Here is a 24,417-nt window from a genome sequence, read left to right as displayed (position 1 = left end):
TCACTGATACGAAGCACTGACACCAACTGACTTCCACTGACACCAACGATGGGATGCTATTCCTCCCACTGACACCAATGATGGGGCACTATTCCTCCCACTGATACCAATGATGGGGCACTATTCCTCCCACTGACACCAATGATGGGGAACTATTCCCCCCACTGATACCAATGATGGGGCACTATTCCTCCCACTGACACCAATGATGGGGCACTATTCCTCCCACTGATACCAATGATGGGGCACTATTCCTCCCACTGACACCAATGATGGGGCATTATTCCTCCCACTGATACCAATGATGGGGCACTATTCCTCCCACTGATACCAATGATGGGGCACTATTCCTCCCACTGACACCAATGATGGGGCACTATTCCTCCCACTGACACCAATGATGGGGCACTATTCCTCCCACTGACACCAATGATGGGGCACTATTCCTCCCACTGATACCAATGGTGGGGCATTATTCCTCCCACTGACACCAATGATGGGGTGCTATTCCTCCCACTGACACCAATGATGGGGCACTATTCCTCCCACTGACACCAATGATGGGGCACTATTCCTCCCACTGACACCAATGATGGGGCACTATTCCACCCACTGATACCAATGATGGGGCATTATTCCTCCCACTGACACCAATGAAGGGGCACTATTCCTTCCACTGATACCAATAATGGGGCACTATTCCTCCCACTGACACCAATGATGGGGCACTATTCCTCCCCCACTGATCTGATAGGGCACTATTCCTCCCACTGACACCAATGATGGGACACTATTCCTCCCACTGATACCAATGATGGGGCACTATTCCTCCCACTGACACCAATGATGGGGCACTATTCCCTCCACTGACACCAATGATGGGGCACTATTCCTCCCACTGATACTAATGATGGGGCACTATTCCTCCCACTGATACCAATGATGGGGCACTATTCCTCCCACTGACACCAATGATGGGGCACTATTCCTCCCACTGACACCAATGATGGGGCACTATTCCTCCCACTGATACCAATGATGGGGCACTATTCCTCCCACTGACACCAATGATGGGGCACTATTCCTCCCACTGACACCAATGATGGGGCACTATTCCTCCCACTGACACCAATGATGGAGCACTATTCCTTCCACTGACACCAATGATGGGACACTATTCCTCCCACTGATACCAGTGATGGGACACTATTCCTCCCACTGACACCAATGATGGGGCACTATTCCTCCCACTGACACCAATAATGGGGCACTATTCCTCCCACTGACACCAATAATGGGGCACTATTCCTTTTTTCTCAGTTGTTTTTAGTTTATAATAACTTGGTGGTCAAATACCACCAAAAGAAAGCTCTATTTGTGAGAAAAAAAAACACAGAAATTTCAATTGGGTGCAGTGTTGTATGACCGTACAATTGCCAGTTAGTGCTAGTGCGCAGTGCTAAATAGTAAAAAAATAGCCTGTTCACGAAGGGGGGGAAACCTTCTGAAACTCAAGTGGTTAAATTATTATATTTTTGTTATATAAATTGATTAAATATGATGTTTTATCTACAGTAACCCCGCCCCCCCCACGGGTCACATCAAAACCTGACTTTGAAATTGTGCGACTTACAGCGAAGTCGCACGATTTCAAAGTCGAGGGACCTGCCGATTTCACATGCGATCTGCCAGACATCTGAAATCGGCATGTCACCTGACTTTGAAATTGTGCGACTTATTATTATTTATTATTTCAGGTACTTATATATCGCCATCAATTTACACAGCACTTTACATATATATTGTACATTCACATCAGTCCCTAACCCTCAAGGGGTGTACAATCTAAGGTCCCTAACTCACATTCATACATACACATACTAGGGACAATTTAGGGCCAGCATGTCTTTGGAGTGTGGGAGGAAACCGGAGTACCCGGAAGAAACCCACGCAGGCACAGGGAGAACATGAAAACTCCAGGCAGGTGGTGCTGTGGCTGGGATTCGAACCAACGACCCGAGTACTGCCAGGCGGAAGTGCTAACCATTTAGCCACTGTGCTGCCCACTCCACACAAATTCAAAGTTGGGTTTGATGTGACTGGTGGGGGGGAGGTTACTACTTTAGGAATCGGTGCGGCTCCGACCGAGTCAGAAACCACACAAATATGAACACTGTAATTGCGGACAATAGGGTGCAACTTGGCATGCGATTTGCAAGTCGCATGGCATGCAAATCACATCCAGTGTGACCGGGGGGGGGGGGGCGCACCCAACCACTGAGAGCCGCACCAAACCACCGAGAGCAGCACCAGACCACCGAGAGCAGCACCAGACCACCGAGAGCCGCACCAGACCACCGAGAGCCGCACCAGACCACCGAGAGCCGCACCAGACCACCGAGAGCCGCACCAGACCACCGAGAGCAGCACCCGACCACCGAGAGCCGCACCAGACCACCGAGAGCAGCACCAGACCACCGAGAGCAGCACCCGACCACCGAGAGCAGCACCCGACCACCGAGAGCCGCACCAGACCACCGAGAGCAGCACCAGACCACCGAGAGCAGCACCCGACCACCGAGAGCAGCACCTGACCACCGAGAGCAGCACCCGACCACCGAGAGCAGCACCCGACCACCGAGAGCAGCACCTGACCACCGAGAGCAGCACCCGACCACCGAGAGCCGCACCAGACCACCGAGAGCAGCACCAGACCACCGAGAGCAGCACCCGACCACCGAGAGCCGCACCAGACCACCGAGAGCCGCACCCGACCACCGAGAGCAGCACCAGACCACCGAGAGCAGCACCCGACCACCGAGAGCCGCACCAGACCACCGAGAGCAGCACCAGACCACCGAGAGCAGCACCCGACCACCGAGAGCAGCACCAAACCACCGAGAGCAGCACCCAACCACCGAGAGCAGCACCCAACCACCGAGAGCCGCACCCAACCACTGAGAGCCGCAGCGGCAATCTCTGATCCGACACTGGCCTAAATCACTAGTGTGAATGTCGCCCTACCGCCTGGATGACTCTGAGATCACGGGGAACGCGGAATGCGGCAAATCTACACATCCTCACTTTTTGTACAAATCATAATACGAGGTCATTTATTATCACTGGAGAAGATCGCTGCAAATAAAACGATCAACACAAACGGCTTTCCATAGAAGAATGAAAGAAAAAAAGTTACATTCATGAATATAAAGACTATGTGACTAGTACGCGGCTCTGTCCACCATGGCCAGACTTCAATTCCGGGACCCTGATGCAGATACCGGGGTGGGGGGGAATCTGATGATCACATTGGTGGAAGGGGGAAGGGGGGACTCTGATGAAGTCCCTGATGCATGGGGGGATTCTGATGGAGACTGATGTAAGGGGGGACTATGATGAGGAATATGATGTAAGGGGGGACTATGATGTAAGAGGAGATTGTGATGGAGACACTAGTATGGGGGGGGACTCTCATGTGGACCCTGATGTAAGGAGGGACTCTGATGGGGACTGTGATGTACAAGGGGACTCTGATGGGGACTGTGATGTAAGGGGGGACTCCGAAGGGGACTGTGATGTAAGGGAGGACTCTGACAGGGACTGTGATGGAAGGGAGGACTCTGATGGGGACTGTGATGTAAGGGAGGACTGTAATAGGGAATATGATGTAAGAGGGGACTCTGATGGGGACTGTGATGTAAGGGGGGACTCTGAAGGGGACTGTGATGTAAGGGAGGACTCTGAAGGGGACTGTGATGTAAGGGAGGACTCTGAAGGGGACTCTGATGGGGAATGTGATGTAAGAGGGGACTATGGTGGGGAATGTGATGTAAGAGGGGACTCTGATGGGGAATGTGATGTAAGGGGGGGACTATGGTGGGGAATGTGATGAAAGAGGGGACTGTGATAGGGACTGTGATGGAGATACTAGTATAAGTGGGGGGCCCTCTCATGTGGACCCTGATGTAAGGGGGGGACTCTGGTGTGGACTGTGATGTAAGGGAGGACTCTGATAGGGACTGTGATGTAACAGGGGACTCTGATGGGGACTATGACGTAAGGGGGGATTCTGATGAGCAATGCAATGTAAGGGGGGGGCTCTGATGAGGAATGTGATGTAAGAGGGGACTCTGATGGGGACTATGACGTAAGGGGGGACTCTGATGAGCAGTGCATTGTAAGGGGGGGCTCTGATGAGGAATGTGATGTGAGAGGGGACTCTGATGGGGACTATGACGTAAGGGGGGACTCTGATGAGCAATGCAATGTAAGGGGGGGGGGGGGGGCTCTGATGAAGAATGAGCTGTAAGAGGGAACTTGATCGAGACACTAGTATAAAGGGGGGGGGGGGGACTCTCATGTGGACCCTGATGTAAGGAGGGAAGTTCGGAGCCCCCCTGATATAAAATAATGTGTTACTTATACTTTTATTTTCTCCCTCAATTGGACTTCATTCGATAATAAGTGAAGGGCAGTGGGCTGTGAAGCTGTGCCGCCTTCCTCTGGGGCCCCTGTGGCCCTTCCAGATAGCAGTCTCAGAACTAACCCCCAGAATCACACTGAGCCATCGTGCGGGAGTCCTGGTCGTGTTCTGAGGACCCCGGGCCATGGGAGTTCTGGGAAAATATGTATGACCGCCGAACACCACCGGCCTCTATTGGCAGCAGAAAGACATCTGTTTCCTCTCGGAACGATCCAACTGAGGAACAATTTTAGTGTTCAAAAGAAGAGAGCTGTTCGGTCTTTTTTTTAACCCCTTCCTGCCCAGCCCCGGCGTCCCTTTAATAGGCTATGTATGCCTGGGATGGGGGAGGGTGGAGGGACCGCGGATCATGTGACCGCTGTGATTGGCTGTCACAGCGGTCACACAATTGTCAGCCAGTCCCGCCAGCAACTGATCGTCAGTGGGGACCATGAGCTGTCTCTGACAGCTCAGTCTCTCTGCTGTGAGCGCGCTCCCGGCACAGAAACATCAGCCACCCAGCGAGACATTTGTGCGAGGTGGGGGCCTTAAAGCCCGCCCCTTTTTGAAGCCGCACATATGTGTTGCATGGGGCAGTAACAGGGTAAAATAAGAAGGACGCCAATTAAACACATAAAACGATCAGCATAGTACAATCATAGATAATGCCGTTTTATTACATGGGTTAGTCCCTCCCACAGAGAAAGAAGGACGGAAGAAGAGAAAAAGAGAGTCTGTTGGATTGGGAAAGACAAACTAAAAGAGGAACCCCCCTACTGGACAGATCGGCACCTGTGCACATGTGGTGGTGTGTGGTGGCGCAACATTTACTAGGTTAAACCCAGTGGTTAGGAGGTGACATATTGTGTCCTTGACACCTGTCAAACAGCCTCATATTGGTTTTCAAAGGGGCAGCAAGGGCTGGGGCACACGTGAACAAAGCTTTCGTTTGGACCTGCATCTAAACTGCTGCGCATGCACAGATGTGCCTAGGCGTGGTGGCGCAACATTTACTAGGTTAAACCCAGTGGTTAGGAGGTGACATATTGTGTCCTTGACACCTGTCAAACAGCCTCATATTGGTTTTCAAAGGGGCAGCAAGGGCTGGGGCACACGTGAACAAAGCTTTCGTTTGGACCTGCATCTAAACTGCTGCGCATGCACAGATGTGCCTAGGCGTGGTGGCGCAACATTTACTAGGTTAAACCCAGTGGTTAGGAGGTGACATATTGTGCCCTTGACGCCTGTCCAACAGCCTCATATTGGTTTTCAGAGGGGCAGCAAGGGCTGGGGCACACGTGAACAAGGCCTTAGTTTGGACCTGCATCTAAACTGCTGCGCATGCACAGATGTGCCTAGGCGTGGTGGCGCAACATTTACTAAGTTAAACCCGGTGGTTAGGAGGTGACATATTGGGGTTGATTTACTAATGGCCAATAGACTGTTGCAGTTGCTCCAGACCTTAATAAATGAGCAGAAGCTCTGCTGACTTCCATCATCCAATCACGTGCAAGCAAAAGTGCTTTTTTTTTTCGATTTTCCTTGCACGTGATTGGGTATTCCTTGCAAAGTGAATCTTTATCTCATTTACGAAAGTCTGGAGCAATTGCACTTTGCAGAGTGCAACTGCACCTTGTATGGTGCACAGCCTACTTGCCTTCAGTAAATTAACCCCAGTGTCGCCTTGCTGCCTGTCAAACACGTTTGTGAATTGCTTTTCAGAGGGGCAGTGTGGGCAGCGGCACATGAGAACAAGTCTGACCCAGCAAGGCTCAAGTGTAGACTTGCATCTAAACGGCTGCACATGTGCAGATTGGTGATGAGCAGAACCCCCCCCCCCCCTTGTTCGGTTCGCAGTCGAACATTTGAACCTAACAAACGTTCGACCACTAACTTCAAACGGAGGAGGCAATTCACTAAGCGGCATCTGACCACACAGCTCCGAAAATGCGGCAGGAGTTATATTATGAGGCCAGGCGGTATTTTAGTGGTGAAAACACGTGTTAATGTTTCAGCTGACAGCGGGGGTCCCGGCTGACAACTGAATGTAAAAAGAATTGTCGGCAATTAAAAAAAAAAAAAAAGCCCCCTCCCCCATCCATACCAAGCCCTTTGGGTCTGGTTTGGATTTTGAGGGGAACCTCCACGCTCAAAAAAACATAGATGTGAACATGTTCCATAGGAAACCATGGTGAACGGACTGCAGTGCGTTTCTGCAAAAAGCACTAAAAAAATGCATCGATGTGAACACAGCCTAAACCGGGGAAGCGCGGTTTGTTACATAACATCTAATGCAATATTTTTTCCCTGTATTTGAAAAAGGATTTACAAGAGTTTGCTCACGGACTTCTCCAGAGCTTCCCCCATCCTCTGGAACTCTCCTCCCCAATTTTTCAGACTATCTCCTACTCTGCTCACTTTTAGGCGATCTCTGAAAACCTCTCTCTTCAGGGAAGCCTATCCTGCCCTCAGCTAATAATGAAATCTTCTATTCCTCCTACCATGCTCATCGCCAGTACTTCTCTAGAGCCTCTCCATCCTCTGGAACTCTCTACCCCAATTTATCAGACTATCGCCTACTCTGCTCACTTTTAGGCGATCTCTGAAAACCTAACTCTTCAGGGAAGCCTATCCTGCCCTCAGCCAATAAATGGAATCTTCTATTCCTCCTACCATGCTCATCTCCAGGACTTCTCTAGAGCCTCCCCCATCCTCTGGAACTCTCTATCCCAATTTATCAGACTATCGCCTACTCTTCTCATTTTTAGGCGATCTCTGAAAACCTATCTCTTCAGGGAAGCCTATCCTGCCCTCAGCTAATAATGAAATCTTCTATTCCTCCTACCATGCTCATCTCCAGGACTTCTCTAGAGCCCCCCTTCCTCTGGAACTCTCTACCCCAGTCTATCAGACTATCGCCTACTCTGCTCACTTTTAGGCGATCTCTGAAAACCTATCTCTTCAGGGAATCTTCTACTCTTCCAACCAGTCCATCCCCCACAGTTACTACTTACACTTAGATTGTAAGCTCCAAGGATCAGGGCCCTCCTAACCCTCTTGTATTGAACTGTATTGTTGCTGTATTGTCTCCTGTTATATTGTAAAGCGCTGAGCAAACTGTTGGCGCCATAAATCCTGTATAATAATAATAATAATAATAAAAGTCTTTCCCAAGCTGAGATGACAAATCATTTGATGATAAATGAGAAATTAGTTTAGGACTTCCAAAGTCCTTAAGACTGAAGCCCCTGTAGACGTTAGAACCAAGAAAACGTAATCCGGTTCCCATTCATTAAAAGATTTACATAGAACTAGCTTGAGTAAGTGAATTTATCTGGATATCGGCCTCATGCAATCCTCCGGACAGCGACATGTGGTGTGACAGAGGGAGAGTCCGATCTTTTAGAGTAGTGGTCACCAAACTGTGGCCAGTGGGCCAGATGCGGCCCTTTGCTTACCTTTATCTGGCCCTTGGGGCACTGCTCCTCTCATTGGGAAGAAGAAGGAAGAAAGAAGAAGAAGAATTCCAGTCCGCTATTATATTTTATATGAAAAGTCTTGCGGTTGCAACAAATGTATCCATTTGTATCCGAATAAAAACATCTGTATCCGAAATGGATACAATGTTTCAACCGCAAGACTTTTTCATGTCAAATATAATAGCGGAGCTCTCTGCAGGGACAGAACTAATTATGGGGTTAAATGTCGGACGTAGACGGGACGAAAATCGACCGATTTTTTTTTACCGTTGGTGGTAACGTCGGCTGATTGAACGACCGATTTTTCGTTTTTATTCTTAAAAAAACGGCCGGTTTTCGACCCGTCTATGGCCTGCGTAAGTGTCCATGAGGTGATGTGTGGAGTGTAAGAAGACACGAGTGTGAAGGACCTATGGGCTGTTTGGCTATTTGTGACCTTTTCTGGAGGCCTGGAGCAAGTGGGGACTATAGACCTTGTTGTGGGACAAGTTCACAAGGGCGGTGAGCCGAAACTTTTGTTTTATACCAGAACTTGTGGACTGTTTTTGTTTGTTTATAGCTAAAGGTAGGTTTCTTTTGTAATACGCACCCCCCCCCCCCAAAATAACACATGGGGTATATAATTTTTGCCCCCCCCCATAATAGCAAACAATGTCACATACAGTTTTATAGAAAACAAAGCAGAAGACACACGGAAGACACTTACTGTTTTTTGAGACATGTCATTGGACTGACGTTGTTGGCTCTAAAGTTATGCGTGATAGATCTGAGCCCTTCTACCCATTGCTGGAAGACAGACAAACACACAATACAGATAAGGAAGATCGCTCCATTGAACACATACCGAGCAACAAAGGCAACACATTTACAGATCATGTCACAATTGGAATGTTGGTTTACATTCAGCTGCTACACATTTGTTTTCCTCCAAAATAACCAAATTCTCAGGACAGAAGAATAACAAGTGGAAGCGATATGCAGACACAACACGGTCCTGTGCCAGACGTCATTATGTGTCACATAAACACAAGAGGACTCCCAACTGTGACAAAGTGCGACGTTCCTGCCCATTTATTTATATCAGGGGCCCCCAAACTAGGGCCCGGACCACTACAAGATTTGATCTGGTTCCTAACTAAGGTCAGTGGCATATCATCAATGGGCACTGATTGGGGATTAAGGTCTGCGGAAGCTGCCTATGGCCTCCACCTCTGATGTAAGGGGAAACTCTGATGTAAGGGGGACTGATGGGGAACCTCATGTAAATGGGACCCTGATGTAAGGGGGGACTTTCATGGGAACCCTGATGTAAAGGGGAGCTTTGATGGGGACTCTGATGTAAGGGGAGAACGCTGATGTAAGGGGGGACTGATGGGGAACCTCATGTAAATGGGACCCTGATGTAAGGGGGGACTTTCATGGGAACCCTGATGTAAAGGGGAACTTTGATGGGGACTCTGATGTAAGGGGAGAAAGCTGATGGGGACCCTGATGTAAAGGGGAGCTCTGATGTAAGGGGGGACTGATGGGGAACCTCATGTAAATGGGACCCTGATGTAAGGGGGGACTTTCATGGGAACCCTGATGTAAAGGGGAACTTTGATGGGGACTCTGATGTAAGGGGAGAAAGCTGATGGGGACCCTGATGTAAAGGGGAGCTCTGATGTAAGGGGGGACTCTGATGAGGAACCTAACTGAAAAGAGGACTGATGGGGAACCTGATGTAATGGGATACTCTGATGGGGACTCTGAGGTAAAGGGGGACTCCAATGGGGACACTTATGTATGGGGGAATTCTGATGGGGACCCTGATATTGGGGGGGGGGGGCTGTGATGGGAACCCTGATGTAAAGGGGGACTCTGATGGGGAACCTAACTTAAGCGGGGACTGATGCGGATCCTGATGTAATGGGGGACTCTGATGTATGGGGGAACCCTGATGTAAGTGGGAACTCTGATGTAAGCGGGGACTGTGATGGGGAACCTAACTGAAGGGGGACTGATGGAGAACCTGATGTAATGGGGTACTCTAATGGGGACTCTAATGGCAACCCTGATGAAACAGGGCTTTGATGTAAGGGGGGAGTTTTATGGGAACCTGATGTAAAGGGGAACTCTGATGGGGACCCTGATGTAACAAGGCTCTGATGCAAGGAGGGACTTTGATGGGAACCTGATGTAAGGGGGACTCTGATGGGAACCATGAGGTAAGGGGGACTCTCATGGGGACTCTGATGTAAGAGAAGTCTCTGATGGGAACTTTGTTGGGAAAACAAATGTGAAGGGTAGTCAATGGGGAACCTGATGTACAGGGGACTCTGTTAAAGTAAATAGAAAAAAAAGTCTAAAAGTGAAAACTAATGCAGACACCACGTGTAAGGATGGATACGCTGTAATTAATGACATTTTTGTTTTTCAGGTTTAATACGCCTTTAATTTTTTGTTTTACACTGTTGTCGGTATAGAGTACAGCAGACGTGAATTTTATTGCATGCAAAGAAAAGTAATGTGCAGTTACCCCAAAATCAATCACATTTGCTTTCCTTTGTCCGGCTACATAAACTAATATAGGATTAGTGACTGGCTGCTTAAATAAAAGACATTCTGCACATTCTATTAATAAAAACATTTAATAACATTTCATATAATCATCACCAAAACACTCAGCAACTAAACATTCCTGAGCAATGAGGTCTGCCAAGAAAAACTGTAATATTAGTAAGGAAAAAGAATATTCGCCGGTATAAGTGTCACATGAAGCACTGGTGGGATGATGGAAAACTGGGCGAATCCTGGGAAGTGACAGTTGGTATCCGACATCCTTTGGAATTGGAAGTTAGGGCAGGCAGTACAAATGCTGTGGTAAGAATAGAAGCGGAGGGGAGGACAGGTAGCACAAGCGCAGTGGTCAGAAAACAAGCAAAAGGACAAGTAGTAGAGGTGCGGTAGTCAGAAGATGTAGCTGAGGTCAGAGAATCAGCATAGGTGCGGTGGTCAGAAGATGTAGCTGAGGTCAGAGAATCAGCATAGGTGCGGTGGTCAGAAGATGTAGCTGAGGTCAGGAGAATCGGCATAAAATATGTAGCTGAGGTCAGAGAATCAGCATAGGTGCAGTGGTCAGAAGATATAACTGAGGTCAGAGAATCAGCATAGGTGCAGTGGTCAGAAGATATAACTGAGGTCAGAGAATCAGCATAGGTGTGGTGGTCAGAAGATATAACTGAGGTCAGAGAATCAGCATAGGTGTGGTGGTCAGAAGATATAACTGAGGTCAGCAAATCAGCATAGGTGTGGTGGTCAGAAGATGTAGCTGAGGTCAGAGAATCAGCATAGGTGCGATAGTTAGAAGATGTAGCTGACATCAGAGAATCAGCATAGGTGCGGTAGTCAGAAGATGTAGCTGAGGTCAGGAGAATCAGCATAGGTGCGATAGTTAGAAGATGTAGCTGAGGTCAGAGAATCAGCATAGGTGCGGTAGTCAGAAGATGTAGCTGAGGTCAGGAGAATCAGCATAGGTGTGATAGTTAGAAGATGTAGCTGAGGTCAGAGAATCAGCATAGGTGTGGTGGTCAGAAGATGTAGTTGAGGTCAGGAGAATCGGCATAAGTGCGATAGTTAGAAGATGTAGCTGAGGTCAGAGAATCAGCATAGGTGCGGTAGTCAGAAGATGTAGCTGAGGTCAGAGAATCAGCATAGGTGCAGTGGTCAGAAGATATAGCTGAGGTCAGAGAATCAGCATAGGTTCGGTGGTCAGAAGATGTAGCTGAGGTCAGAGAATCGGCATAGGTGCGATAGTCAATGTAGCTGAGGTCAGAGAATCGGCATAGGTGCGATAGTCAGAAGATGTAGCTGAGGTCAGAGAATCAGCATACAGTGACAATAGGACAAGGCCAGGTCATAGTACAAATGACAGGTGCGGTGCTCAGAAGACAAGCTGAGGTCAGGACAGGCAATACAAGTGTGCTGATCAGAAAATAAGATGAGGTGAGAGCAAGCAGCACAAGTGCTGGGGTCAGAGGACAAGCTGAGGTCAAGGCAGGCAGTACAGGTATAGACGTCAGAAGATAAGCTGAGGTGAGGGCAGGCAGGTACCAGCGAGGTGGTCATTGGACAAGCTGAGGTCAAGCAGGCAGTACAGGCACAGTAGTCAGAAGACAAGCTGAGGTGAGGGTAGGCAGCACAGGGGAGGTAAGAATAGGACAAGCCAAGGTCATAGCAGAAAGTACAGGTGCGCTGGTCATAAGCAAGTGGAGGTCAAGACAGGCAGTACAGGTGAGGTGGTCAGGAAATAAGCTGACGTAATGGCAGGCAGCACAGGTCCAGTAGTCATAACAGAAGCAGAGGTGAGGGTGTGGTGGTTGGAGGACAAGTTCCTAGCAGAAAGAACCAACACAATGGTCAGAAGGTCAGCTGAGGTCAGGACAGGCACAAATGTGATGGCCAGAAAACAGTGCGATTAGCATGCACACATGGCAGAAGGAAAGACTAATCATGCTAGCTGCAGTAGGGTATTTGCTGTTATAAAAGTGAAATATTTAATATATAGAAATATATAGTGGTCATCACATTTCCGTCGTCCCGTGAACTATTGTCCCACCTGCTCTCTGTTCTGGTTTGTGAAGCTTGTTTGGATCTATTAACGTGTTTTTCTGCCAGCCAAAAAAAAAAAAAAAACAGAAAGTCTGGTCTCTGACAAATCTCGGCAATTTCATTTTCCAAATGGAAGTTGAAAGCGGCTCGTCATCTAGCTGAGTGGATGTTAATAGCACAATACATGTTAATAGCGCCGGGAGAACTCGGTGTACTTGTTTTCTTGGCAGATCTGCAGATCCCAGCCTTCTAGAGCCACGAGGAAAGCCAGAATCTGAGAATTCGATATTTCAGGCATTCCTCCCCTAGGCCTAGAAGGGAATTCCTGTTCTTTTCCAGAAATAGCAGGGAGATTGTATGATGTACTAAACCCATTAGCGTGGGGAATTTCGTTTTTTTTTTCCCCATTTCTGTGTTTGGTAAAATAATGCAGCGGTACCCATGAAGGGAGTACGGTGCATCGATGATGTGCAATGTCAGTATCTCCTGGGAACCAATCACAACCCACCAACTGAAATCCGATTGGTAGTGAAGAGGGTGATTTAGGCAAATAGGCTGTAAGCAAAGGAAAATTCTCCTGCAAAGAGAGCAGGCTGTTTGCCTTTAGTAAATGAAGCCCTACAAGTAGTGCATTTTGAATATATTCTCTATGGCAAATCCAATGCACACAATGGAATGGAAGAATGATCTGCATTGAAGTATACAACAAGCTTGTAGAGTCAAATCATACATAGTGCAAAACAATACGGTGCATGCCGGAGTCCTGCAGCAGAACAGCAGCCTGCAAATGACCTGCAGGCACTCTAATGGAGCAAGCTGAAGGCATCGGGCAGGACCACTGAGGGGGGTTTAGGAAACCTTCCTGTACAGGGCCCCCTGCTGACCTAATGCATCCCACTGTGGGCAGCTCAGAAGCTTCCATCCTCCCATCCCGCTGGTCCCCCCACTCTCTGCTCCTCATCTCTCTCTGACTACAGCTCCCAGAATCCACCACACCTTGCATGGACATGTCCGGCGGGCTCACAGCAAGAGAGGTTCAGAGCTATCAGTCGTGCACAGCAGCACAGGGCAGGGGGTGCAGAGTGAGGTCTAACAGGGATGCAAACTAAAGAGTAGTGGGGGATGCAGAGTGCGGGTAATGGGGGATGAAGGGCTACAGAGTATGGGGTAATGGGGGATGCAGAGTGGGGGTAATGGGAGATGAAGGGCTACAGAGTATGGGGTAATGGGGGATGCAGAGTGGGGGTAATGGGAGATGAAGGGCTACAGAGTATGGGGTAATGGGGGATGCAGAGTGGGGGTAATGGGAGATGCAGAGTGGGGGTAATGGGAGATGCAAGGGCTACAGAGTATGGGGTAATGGGGGTTGCAGAGTATGGGGTAATGGGGGATACAGAGTGCGGATAATGGGAGATGCAAGGGCTACAGAGTATGAGGTAATGGGGGATGCAAGGGCTACAGAGTATGGGGTAATGGGCGATGCAGAGTGCGGGTAATGGGTGATGCAAGGAATGCAGAGTATGGGGTAATGGGGTATGCAGAGTGTGGGTAATGGGAGATGCAAGGGATGCAAAGTATGGGGTAATGGGGGATGCAGAGTATGAGGTAATGGGGGATGCAGAGTGTGGGTAATGGGAGATGCAAGGAATGCAGAGTATGGGGTAATGGGGGATGCAAAGTGTGGGTAATGGGAGACGCAAGGGATGAAGAGTATGGGGTAATGGGGGATGCAGAGTGCGGGTAATGGGAGATGCAAGGGATGCAAAGTATGGGGTAATGGGGGATGCAGAGTATGTGGTAATGGGGGATGCAGAGTGGGGGTAATGGGAGATGCAAGGGATGCAGAGTATGGGGGATGCAGAGTGCGGGTAATGAGAGATGCAGAGTATTAGGTAATGGGAGATACAAGGACTACAGAGTAAGAGGTAATGGGGGATGCAGAGTATGGGGTAATGGGGGATGCAGAGTATGAGGTAATGGGGGATGCAGAGTGCGGGTAATGGGAGATGCAAGGGATGCAGAGTTTGGGGGATGCAGAGTGCGGGTAATGGGAGAAGCCGTGGCCCGGCAGGAGGAAGGCCCTGGTCCAGAAGGAGGGAGACTGCGGCTCAGTAGGATAGAGGCACTAGCCTGGCAAGGGACCCAGCAGGAGGCAGGCTGTGGCCCGGAAGGAGGGAGGCCCTGCCCAGCAGCAAGGAGGTTGTGGCTCAGTAGGAGGGACACACTGGCCTGGAAGGAAGGCCATGGCCTGGCATGAGGGAGACTGTGGCCTGGAAGGAGAGAGGCCCTAGCCCAGCAGGAAGGAGGCTGTAGCTCAGTAAGTGGGAGGCACTGGCCTGGCAGGAGGGAGGCCCTGGCCCGGTAGGGGGTTTGGCTGTGACCCAGTAGGAGGGAGGCCCTGGCCCAGCAGGAGGAAGGTCATGGCCTAGCAGCAGGGAGACTGTGGCCCGGTAAGAGGGAGGCCCTGGCCCGACAAGAGGAAGGCCATGGTTCAGCAGGAGAGAGGCCCTGGTCCAGAAGGAGGAAAGCCGTGGCTTGACAGGAGGGAGACTGTGGCCCAGTAGTAAGCAGGTCGCAACCCAGCAGCTGAGAACCGCTGTGTTAAAATAATTAACCGCTCCCATTGTCTACCTCTGCAAAGCATATAAACCAACTGATATGTAGTCCTGGGATGAGGACCGAGATGGCTAAACAGACTCTCTGACAAGACCAACAGGTATTAAACAAACGCTTCCAATTAGATAACGAATAGACCAAAAGGTAACAAATAAGAGGAGCTCCTTGTTGGGGTTTACGTACTCTTTGAGTTTCAATACAGTAGCAGTCTTTCAGTCTCTTGGCAGCAGTCTCCAGCAATTTATAGGAACTTCAGAGAAGTCTATAGCAGTGTCTCGTGAGTCAAAAACTTTGTATTCAAAGAATTTCAAAGATGTTCAAAGAAATGCATGGTACATGGCAGAAAAAGATAGAAGTCAAAAGAAAAACCTCCATACCACGTATCATATAACAGTTCAAAAGGCATAAAAGAGAAAAAAACATGTATCTTGGAAAGAATTCAACATGACTTAAAGATCTTACAAAAGCCATGGACTAGCGGTGCACCGAAATGAAAATTCTGGTGCCGAAACCGATGCTGCAAATTCAGAATGCATGCGGCCAAAAACCGAACCGAAAAGTCTACGTATGTGGGGGTGGGGAGGTTCCAATTTTTTTTTCTTCTACTTTCATGTATATATAAATATATTGTTTTTTACATTATGATTTTATTGCTATCACATAGGGGACCAATAGTCCCTTATGTGATAGCATATGAGTGACAGGCCATCTTTGAAGGGGGGGGGGGGCAGAGTGTGCAAGGAGGGGGCAGGAGAGGAGCAGTGTATACAGTAAGGGAGCAGTATATACCGAGAGGCTCCCTCACTGGCTGTCACTATATGTCAGTGTCGGTTTTTAAATGCAATTACCAACCTTTTTTTTTTTCCTTCTTCACTATAGCTCAGAGAATGAGCTGTCACTTTCCCCCGAGCTAAAGGAAACTTTGTTTCTTTTAGCTGTGGGGAAAGTAACAGCTCATTGTTTAAATTAATTTCTTTTTCTCATTAAACTACACTCAGTACCCCATAATGACAAAGCGAAAACAGAATTTAAAAAAAAAGAAATATCACACTGGCATGACCCCCGGTTCACATATATGCGACCGTGCCGGCCGCGTTTTGCACAGGCACAAGAGCCCATTCATTTGAATGGACTCCTGTGCCCGTGACACGCAGGGAAGAAGTCCCTGCACTTCTTTGGAAAACGCAGCCCGCACGGGAACCTCAGTTCCCATTACGCTTGCGTTTTCCAGTGCGGGCGGCGTGCCATTAGAACTAATGGCACCCGCCCACGGGTCTGCATTTCTCTGTGCGGGTGGTGCAGCTGCACGGATTTTCGTGCGGATCCGCAGCGGCACCACCCGCACAGATGTGAACCTAGGGTAAGTATTCAGACCCTTTGCAACCACACTTTAAATGTAGCTCAGATGCCTCCCATTTCTCTTGATCGTTGCTCAGATGTTTCTACACCTTGAATGGAGTCCACCTGGGGTAAATTAAACTGATTGGACAGGATTTGGAAAGGCACAAACCTCTCTATAATGCAGACCATAGACGGTTCGTTTATCGGCCGATTTTTTGGCCGAAAAATGAAAAATCGGTCGTTCTGTTGCCACCAATGATTGCGTCTATGGCCTGCATTCGTCCTCATGCACATGTTTTTACAGCGGCTGTTTTTGGCTTTTGACGGGTTTTTTTTTCTACAGCCAGTAACCCCCCCCAGCATGTTATCCTACAGTCAGGTCCATAAATATTGGGACATGGACACAATTCTAACATTTTTGGCTCTATACACCACCACAATGGATTTGAAATGAAACGAACAAGATGTGCTTTAACTGCAGACTGTCAGCTTTAATTGGAGGGTATTTACATCCAAATCAGGTGAACGGTGTAGGAATTACAACAGTTTGCATATGTGCCTCCCACTTGTTCAGGGACCAAAAGTAATGGGACAGAATAATAATCATAAATCAAACTTTCACTTTTTAATACTTGGTTGCAAATCCTTTGCAGTCCATTACAGCCTGAAGTGTGGAACGCATAGACATCACCAGACGCTGGGTTTCATCCCTGGTGATGCTCTGCCAGGCCTCTACTGCAACTGTCTTCAGTTCCTGCTTGTTCTTGGGGCATTTTCCCTTCAGTTTTGTCTTCAGCAAGTGAAATGCTCAATCGGATTCAGGTCAGGTGATTGACTTGGCCATTGCATAACATTCCACTTCTTTCCCTTAAAAACCTCTTTGGTTTCTTTTGCAGTATGCTTTGGGTCATTGTCCATCTGCACTGTGAAGAGGCGTCCAATGAGTTGTGAAGCATTTGGCTGAATATGAGCAGATAATATTCCCGAAACACTTCACAATTCATCCGGCTGCTTTTGTCAGCAGTCACATCATCAATAAATACAAGAGAAGCAGTTCCATTGGCAGCCATACATGCCCACGCCATGACACTACCACCACCATGCTTCACTGATGAGGTGGTATGCTTAGGACCATGAGCAGTTCCTTCTCCATACTCTTCTCTTCCCATCACTCTGGTACAAGTTGATGTCGGTCTCATCTGTCCATAGGATGTTGTTCCAGAACTGTGAAGGCTTTTTTAGATGTCGTTTGGCAAACTCTAATCTGGCCTTCCTGTTTTTGAGGCTCACCAATGGTTTCCATCTTGTGGTGAACCCTCTGTATTCACTCTGGTGAAGTCTTCTCTTGATTGGTGACTTTGACACACATACACCTACCTCCTGGAGAGTGATCTTGATCTGGCCAACTGTTGTGAAGGGTGTTTTCTTCACCAGGGAAAGAATTCTTTGGTCATCCACCACAGTTGTTTTCTGTGGTCCTCCGGGTCTTTTGGTGTTGCTGAGCTCACCGGTGCGTTCCTTCTTTTTAAGAACGTTCCAAACAGTTGTTTTGGCCACGCCTAATGTTTTTGCTATCTCTCTGATGGGTTTGTTTTGTTTTTTCAGCCTAATGATGGCTTCACTGATAGTGACATCTCTTTGTATCTCATCTTGAGAGTTGACAGCAACAGATTCCAAATGCAAATAGCACACTTGAAATGAACTCTGGACCTTTTATCTGCTCATTGTAATTGGGATAATGAGGTTATAACACACACCAGGCCATGGAACAGCTGAGAAGCCAATTGTCCCATTACTTTTGGTCCCTTAACAAGTGGGAGGTACATATGAAAACTGTTGTAATTCCTAACTGTAAGTCTGCAGTTAAAGCACATCTTGTTCGTTTCATTTCAAATCCATTGTGGTGGTATATAGAGCCAAAAATGTTAGAATTGTGTCGATGTCCCAATATTTATGGACCTGACTGTATGTGTTTATGCACACAGATTGGAATCAACGTTTATGGCTGGAAAAAAACCCCCAGGACTAGTGAGTTTCTCGAGTTTTTTAGCTGTAAAAATGCTCTAACACTGAAAAACGAGGTAAAATGCCGCAAACTGGTGTTTTTGGACTTTTTTGAGCAAAAAGAACCTTCTAAAAAATGCAAATATGAAAAAATGCAGGACAAACGCTGCTAATCGCGGCAAAACACCGCTAAACGCTAAAGCAAAAACGCTACAAAAAGCTGAAAAACTCACTTTTTTAACCAGTTTTTGTTACCAGCGTTATCAAAATGTCAAGTGTGCATGAGGGCTAAAAGGCTTTACAGCTGACAATAAAAACTGTATCACAGCAAAAGCCATGAGGTCAAAGTAACCGCCTGCAGAGCTCAAACACATGATTACTGCAAGGCACCGATCTGGGGAAGGCTACACAAAAAACACTGAAGGTTCCCAAGAGCACAGTGGCCTCCATAATTCTCAAATGGAAGAAAATTGGCACAACCAGGACTCTTCCAAGAGTTGGTTGCACGGCCAAACTGAGCAATCGGGGGAGAAGGGCCTTAAAAAGAAAGGCGACCAAGAACCCGGTGGTCACTCTGAGCTCCAGAGATCCTGTGTGGAGATGGGACAAAGTTCCAGAAGGACAATCATCACTGCAGCCCTCCACTGATCTGGGTTTCATGGCTGAGTGGCTAGACGGAAGCCTCTCATGAAAGCCTACTTGGAGTTTGCAAAAGCCGAATACTTTATGAATGCACTGTAAATGCTCGCCAACAGGTCCATGTGAGTCCACCTTTCCACTGCTACCAAGGTCTGAATGTTGCTAAGTATCTGGGCCCACTCCAAAAGGTGAGGATTAAAGGTTGTTTTCCAGTGGTGATATTACAGCCCCCTGTAGCAGGGCAGCCATCTCTAACATGGCAGTCTCATATGACGTGTCTATCTTTATTACATGGAAGACACTGTAATGCCACAGGTCAGATTTCTGATGGCAGCTCTGTCTTGGCAGCCCCGTGGAAGTTAGCAGATTTCCAATGGCAGCTCTGTCTTGGCAGCCCCGTGGAAGTTAGCAGATTTCCAATGGCAGCTCTGTCTTGGCAGCCTCGTGGAAGTTGGCAGATTTCTGATGGCAGCTCTGTCTTGGTAGCCCCGTGGACATTGGCAGATTTCCGATGGCAGCTCTGTCTTGGCAGCCTCGTGGAAGATGGCAGATTTCCGATGACAGCTCTGTCTTGGCAGCCCCGTGGAAGATGGCAGATTTCTGATGGCAGCTCTGTCTTGGCAGCCTCGTGGAAGTAGGCAGATTTCTGATGGCAGCTCTGTCTTGGCAGCCCCGTGGAAGTTGTCAGCTCTGTCTTGGCAGCCCCGTGGAAGTTGTCAGCTCTGTCTTGGCAGCCCTATGGAAGTTGGCAGATTTCCGATGGCAGCTCTGTCTTGGCAGCCCCGTGGAATATGGCAGATTTCTGATGGCAGCTCTGTCTTGGCAGCCTCGTGGAAGATGGCAGATTTCCGATGACAGCTCTGTCTTGGCAGCCCCGTGGAAGATGGCAGATTTCCGATAGCAGCTCTGTCTTGGCAGCCTCGTGGAAGTTAGCAGATTTCTGATGGCAGCTCTGTCTTGGCAGCCCCGTGGAAGTTGTCAGCTCTGTCTTGGCAGCCTCGTGGAAGTTGGCAGATTTCTGATGGCAACTCTGTCTTGGCAGCCCCATGGAAGTTGGCAGATTTCCGATGGCAGCTCTGTCTTGGCAGCCCCGTGGAATATGGCAGATTTCTGATGGCAGCTCTGTCTAGGTAGCCCTGTGGAAGTTGGCAGATTTCTGATGGCAGCTCTGTCTTGGCAGCCTCGTGGAAGTTAGCAGATTTGTGATGGCAGCTCTGTCTTGGTAGCCCCATGGAAGTTGGCAGATTTCTGATGGCAGCTCTGTCTTGGCAGCCTCGTGGAAGTTGTCAGATTTCTGAAGGTAGCTCTGTCTTGGCAGCCTCGTGGAAGTTAGCAGATTTCTGATGGCAGCTCTGTTTTGGCAGCCTTGTGGAAGTTGGCAGATTTCTGATGACAGCTCTGTCTTGGTAGCCTTGTGGAAGTTGGCAGATTTCTGATGGCAGCTCTGTCTTGGTAGCCCCGTGGAAGTTGGCAGAATTCTGATGGCAGCTCTGTCTTGGCAGCCCCATGGAATATGGCAGATTTCTGATGGCAGCTCTGTCTAGGTAGCCCTGTGGAAGTTGGCAGATTTCTGATGGAAGCTCTGTCTTGGTAGCCCTGTGGAAGTTGGCAGATTTCCGATGGCAGCTCTGTCTTGGTAGCCCTGTGAAAGTTGGCAAATTTCCGATGGCAGCTCTGTCTTGGTAGCCCTGTGGAAGTTGGCAGATTTCCGATGGCAGCTCTGTCTTGGCAGCCTCGTGGAAGTTGGCAAATTTCTGATGGCAGCTCTGTCTTGGAAGCCCCATGGAAGTTGGCAGATTTCTGATGGCAGCACTGTCTTGGCAGCCCCATGGAAGTTGGCAGATTTCCGATGGCAGCTCTGTCTTGGCAGCCCCGTGGAATATGGCAGATTTCTGATGGCAGTTCTGTCTTGGTAGCCCTGTGGAGGTTGGCAGATTTCTGATGGCAGCTCTGTCTTGGTAACCCTGTGGAAGTTGGCAGATTTCTGATGGCAGCTCTGTCTTGGCAGCCTCGTGGAAGTTGGCAGATTTCTGATGGAAGCTCTGTCTTGAATTATCTCAACGGTCCGAAATCCTTCATTGTTCTGGGTGGCCCTTCTCTACCAACCAATAATCTATGAGTACCTATATTGTGCTAGCTATTATTATTTCTTCTTTGGCTATCACATATTTTATTCATTATTATATCTACAATTTACTGATCGTGTAATTTACTATTTATTAGGGCTTCCCTGAGATATGAAAAATTATTTTAAGGGTTTCTCCGGAGTTAAAAAGTTGAGAATGGCTGGACTAACACATACGAAGGTTTATATGTAAGCTCCAAATACTGAAAAGCAATGATAATTGATGGATCCACATTCCCCACTAGGTGACAATACAGAGCTGAGGATGAGAGCTACAGAAACTCAATGTTTCCCATCAGATAGGACCGGCTTACAATGGCCATACAAAGAGCAAGCTCTAAAAGGTACCCTACCAAAATCACTGCATAATAGATATAAAATACCTGAATTAGGGGACATGAGAGGCCCAAAATAAGAAAGCTGTTTTTTTTTTTTTTGGTTTTTAGTTTATTTAAAGGATTAGTTAACAGCCCTTTAAAAAACCCCTGTTAATTACAAAAAGACTACCTATGCAGGAAAGAGGTGTCTGTAGATCAGAGGTCTCTAAACTGCAGCTTGGGGCCCGGATGCAGCCCTTTGCTTGCTTTTATTTGGCACATGGGGCACTATTTCATTCACTGACACCAATGAAAGGGCACAATTCCTCCCAATGACACCAACAATTGGGGCACAATTCTTGCCAATGATGGGGCACAATTCCTACCAATGACACCAACAATGGGGACCAATGACACCAATGATGGGGCACAACTCCTACCATTGACACCAATTTTGGGACACAATTCCTACCAATGTTGGGGCACAATTTCTCCCAATGACACCAACGATGGGGCATTGTTTACTCTTTACAACCGATTCCGGGACATTTTCTACTCCCGATAGCCACTACTGTGATTCTCCACATCCACAGCAATCTCATAGGTAATTTTTTCAGTGAATGCAAGTTATTCTCTGATTGGAAGACGTGGAAACTGTGACATCACTGCCCCACCTCTCCACCTTGTCTAATCAGAGAGAAAGTGACCCCCTGTGGTCACTATGCAGAAGAATTGCCACTCGGTTCAGGACTAGTAGCCTGACTCTATCACTGCAGTAGTGTCCACAGCTACAGTGATTCTTCAAGTCCACAGAAGTACATTTATCGATGAATACAAGGAATTCTCTGATTGGATGAGGTGGAAATTGTGACATCATTACCCTGCCTCTTCATCTTGTCCAATCAGAGATCTTCTTGTCCAGTCAGTAAGTGACCCCTTGTGGTTACTATGCAGAAGGGCGGCCCCTCCGCACAGGACCAGTACTGATGCTATCACTGTAGTAGTGCCCACATTTATCAATGAATGCAAGACATTCTCTGATTGGATGAGGTGGAGATTGTGATATCACTGCCCAGTCTTTCCTCCTTCTCCAATCACAGATCGTCTTGTCCAATCTGCATGTGACCGTTCTTTGGTTACTATGCAGATGGGCAGCCAGCACCCAGTTAGCTCTATAAATTAAAGTGGAGTTCCACTCAAAAGTGGAAGCTTTGCTTGTTTGCCTCCTCCTACCCCCCCCCCCGCCATATTTGGCACCTTTTGGGAGGGGGGGAGCAGGTACCTGGTGTTGACAGGAAACCGCTGCCACTTCCAGCTCAGTTCACCCTTGACAAAGTGAGTTGGAAGTTCTGTCCACTCCTTCCTCCTGCATTCTTGTGGGACACTTCACAGGTCCGATAAGACTGCCAGACCAATCAGGACGCGCAGCACGACTTGCACATGTGCACCTGGCTGTGAAGCCGCAAGCTGGTGCCAACAGTTGAGATGCAGAGAAGGAGAGAAGGGATGGCGCGGGTGCAGGGGCGGACTGACAACCCATAGGGCCCCCAGGCAATAGGGGATCATGGGGCCCCTGTGTCCTTGCCCAAACTCAAAAAAGCTTCTGAAAAAGGTACCAGGGGCATCTCATGGGGCCCCTACTGACCCTGGGCCCTCGGGCAGTGCCCGAGTTTCCAAATGGTCAGTCCGCCCCTGCGCGGGTGGCACATTGCTGGACCATGGGACAGGTGAGTGTGTATTTATTAAAAGTGACAAAATTGGCTGGAACTCCGTTTGAGCTCCGGGATGGGACGAAACGCGTCAGTGCATGGCTCAGGAGCAGCCTGAGGTTGAGGCATAACATAGTGAGCTAGTGGAGTGCGGTGTCCTTTCACATTTGCATAGACAGGACCCAATAGACTGATATCACTGTAGTTGTAGTAGCACCAACTACTACAGTGATTCCCCACGTCCACAGCAGTCCCTCAATGGTCTAAACTGGACCAATGTAAGCAAACCATAAAATCCGTCCCCGCAATTTAGATTTAGCGTATTCTCCAGATTCCTTTATACTCTCAAAAGAGATTTCCCACTAAATGGACGTCTACTGGCGTGACCTGAATTTATGATTCATGACTGCCGCTGCCACGGCGTGTTTGTCCTCCCTTTGTGGATTGCTGTTGTTGCGTCACTTACTCCTCGCCAGGCCTGTATAAGTTCTTATGAGGGTAGCCGGCAGACCCGCCGTAGTAGCACCAGCAACATATAATGGAGTTTTACCTTTGCTACGTCCACGCTCTCTGCTACCATGTAAGTGAAGTTGATGTTCACCAGGTCAGTCCCGCAGCAGACGCACACTATCCGCCCTTCCAGATCGCTTTCGGCTTTCCCGGCGGACTCCAGCGCAGACAGGATTTTTGGATCCTGCAACCAGAGGAGAAAGCTGGAATGAATGGCCGGGGCTTTCAGAAAATAAATAACACGGCTTAAAAGCAATTACGGCCCATGTGCTACGGCTGATGACACATGGACAACATCAACGGAGAACAAAGTGCCTTCACCGGAATGAAACACAAATACAGGATATAATAGATGTCAAATGTGGAAAAGGAAGCTCCCTTCTGGTATATTGATTTTTAGGAGGATGCACCTTCTCTATCTTTGAATCCTTGCCTATGTTCCAGTTTAGCTGGTGCCATGATGGCGGCCCCCAGGTTTCCTCTTTCAAGGTGGTTCCTTTCTCTTGCAGAATCCTATGGAGCCACCCTTGCATGCAAGGACTTGAGTTGTGTCTCCCTACGCCATGTGCATCAATAGAAACACACAGCCCCATAGAGAAGGTGCATCTTCCTAAATTTTCTAGGC

The 24,417-nt window shown here is 48.3% G+C and overlaps 1 protein-coding gene across 3 annotated transcripts in view; it reads right to left on the bottom strand.

The window, feature by feature from the left end:
- The window catches only part of PLCB4 (phospholipase C beta 4), a 569,741-nt gene that overhangs the window by 186,810 nt on the left and 358,514 nt on the right, over positions 1-24,417 (bottom strand). For all 3 annotated transcript variants that reach the window (XM_089687591.1, XM_089687592.1, XM_089687593.1), the window contains exons 8-9: positions 23,833-23,976; positions 8,648-8,727 (exon numbers count right to left, since the gene is read on the bottom strand). In XM_089687591.1, the coding sequence (XP_089543717.1) occupies positions 8,648-8,727; positions 23,833-23,976 (224 nt within the window). The remainder of the gene's footprint in view (positions 1-8,647; positions 8,728-23,832; positions 23,977-24,417) is intronic.

Source organism: Staurois parvus, unplaced genomic scaffold (genome assembly GCF_062004578.1).
Source record: "Staurois parvus isolate SC_StPar_1 unplaced genomic scaffold, SC_StPar_1.0 ptg000431l, whole genome shotgun sequence".
Classification (NCBI taxonomy): Eukaryota; Metazoa; Chordata; class Amphibia; order Anura; family Ranidae; genus Staurois; species Staurois parvus.
This window is presented reverse-complemented; position numbering and strand designations above follow the sequence as displayed.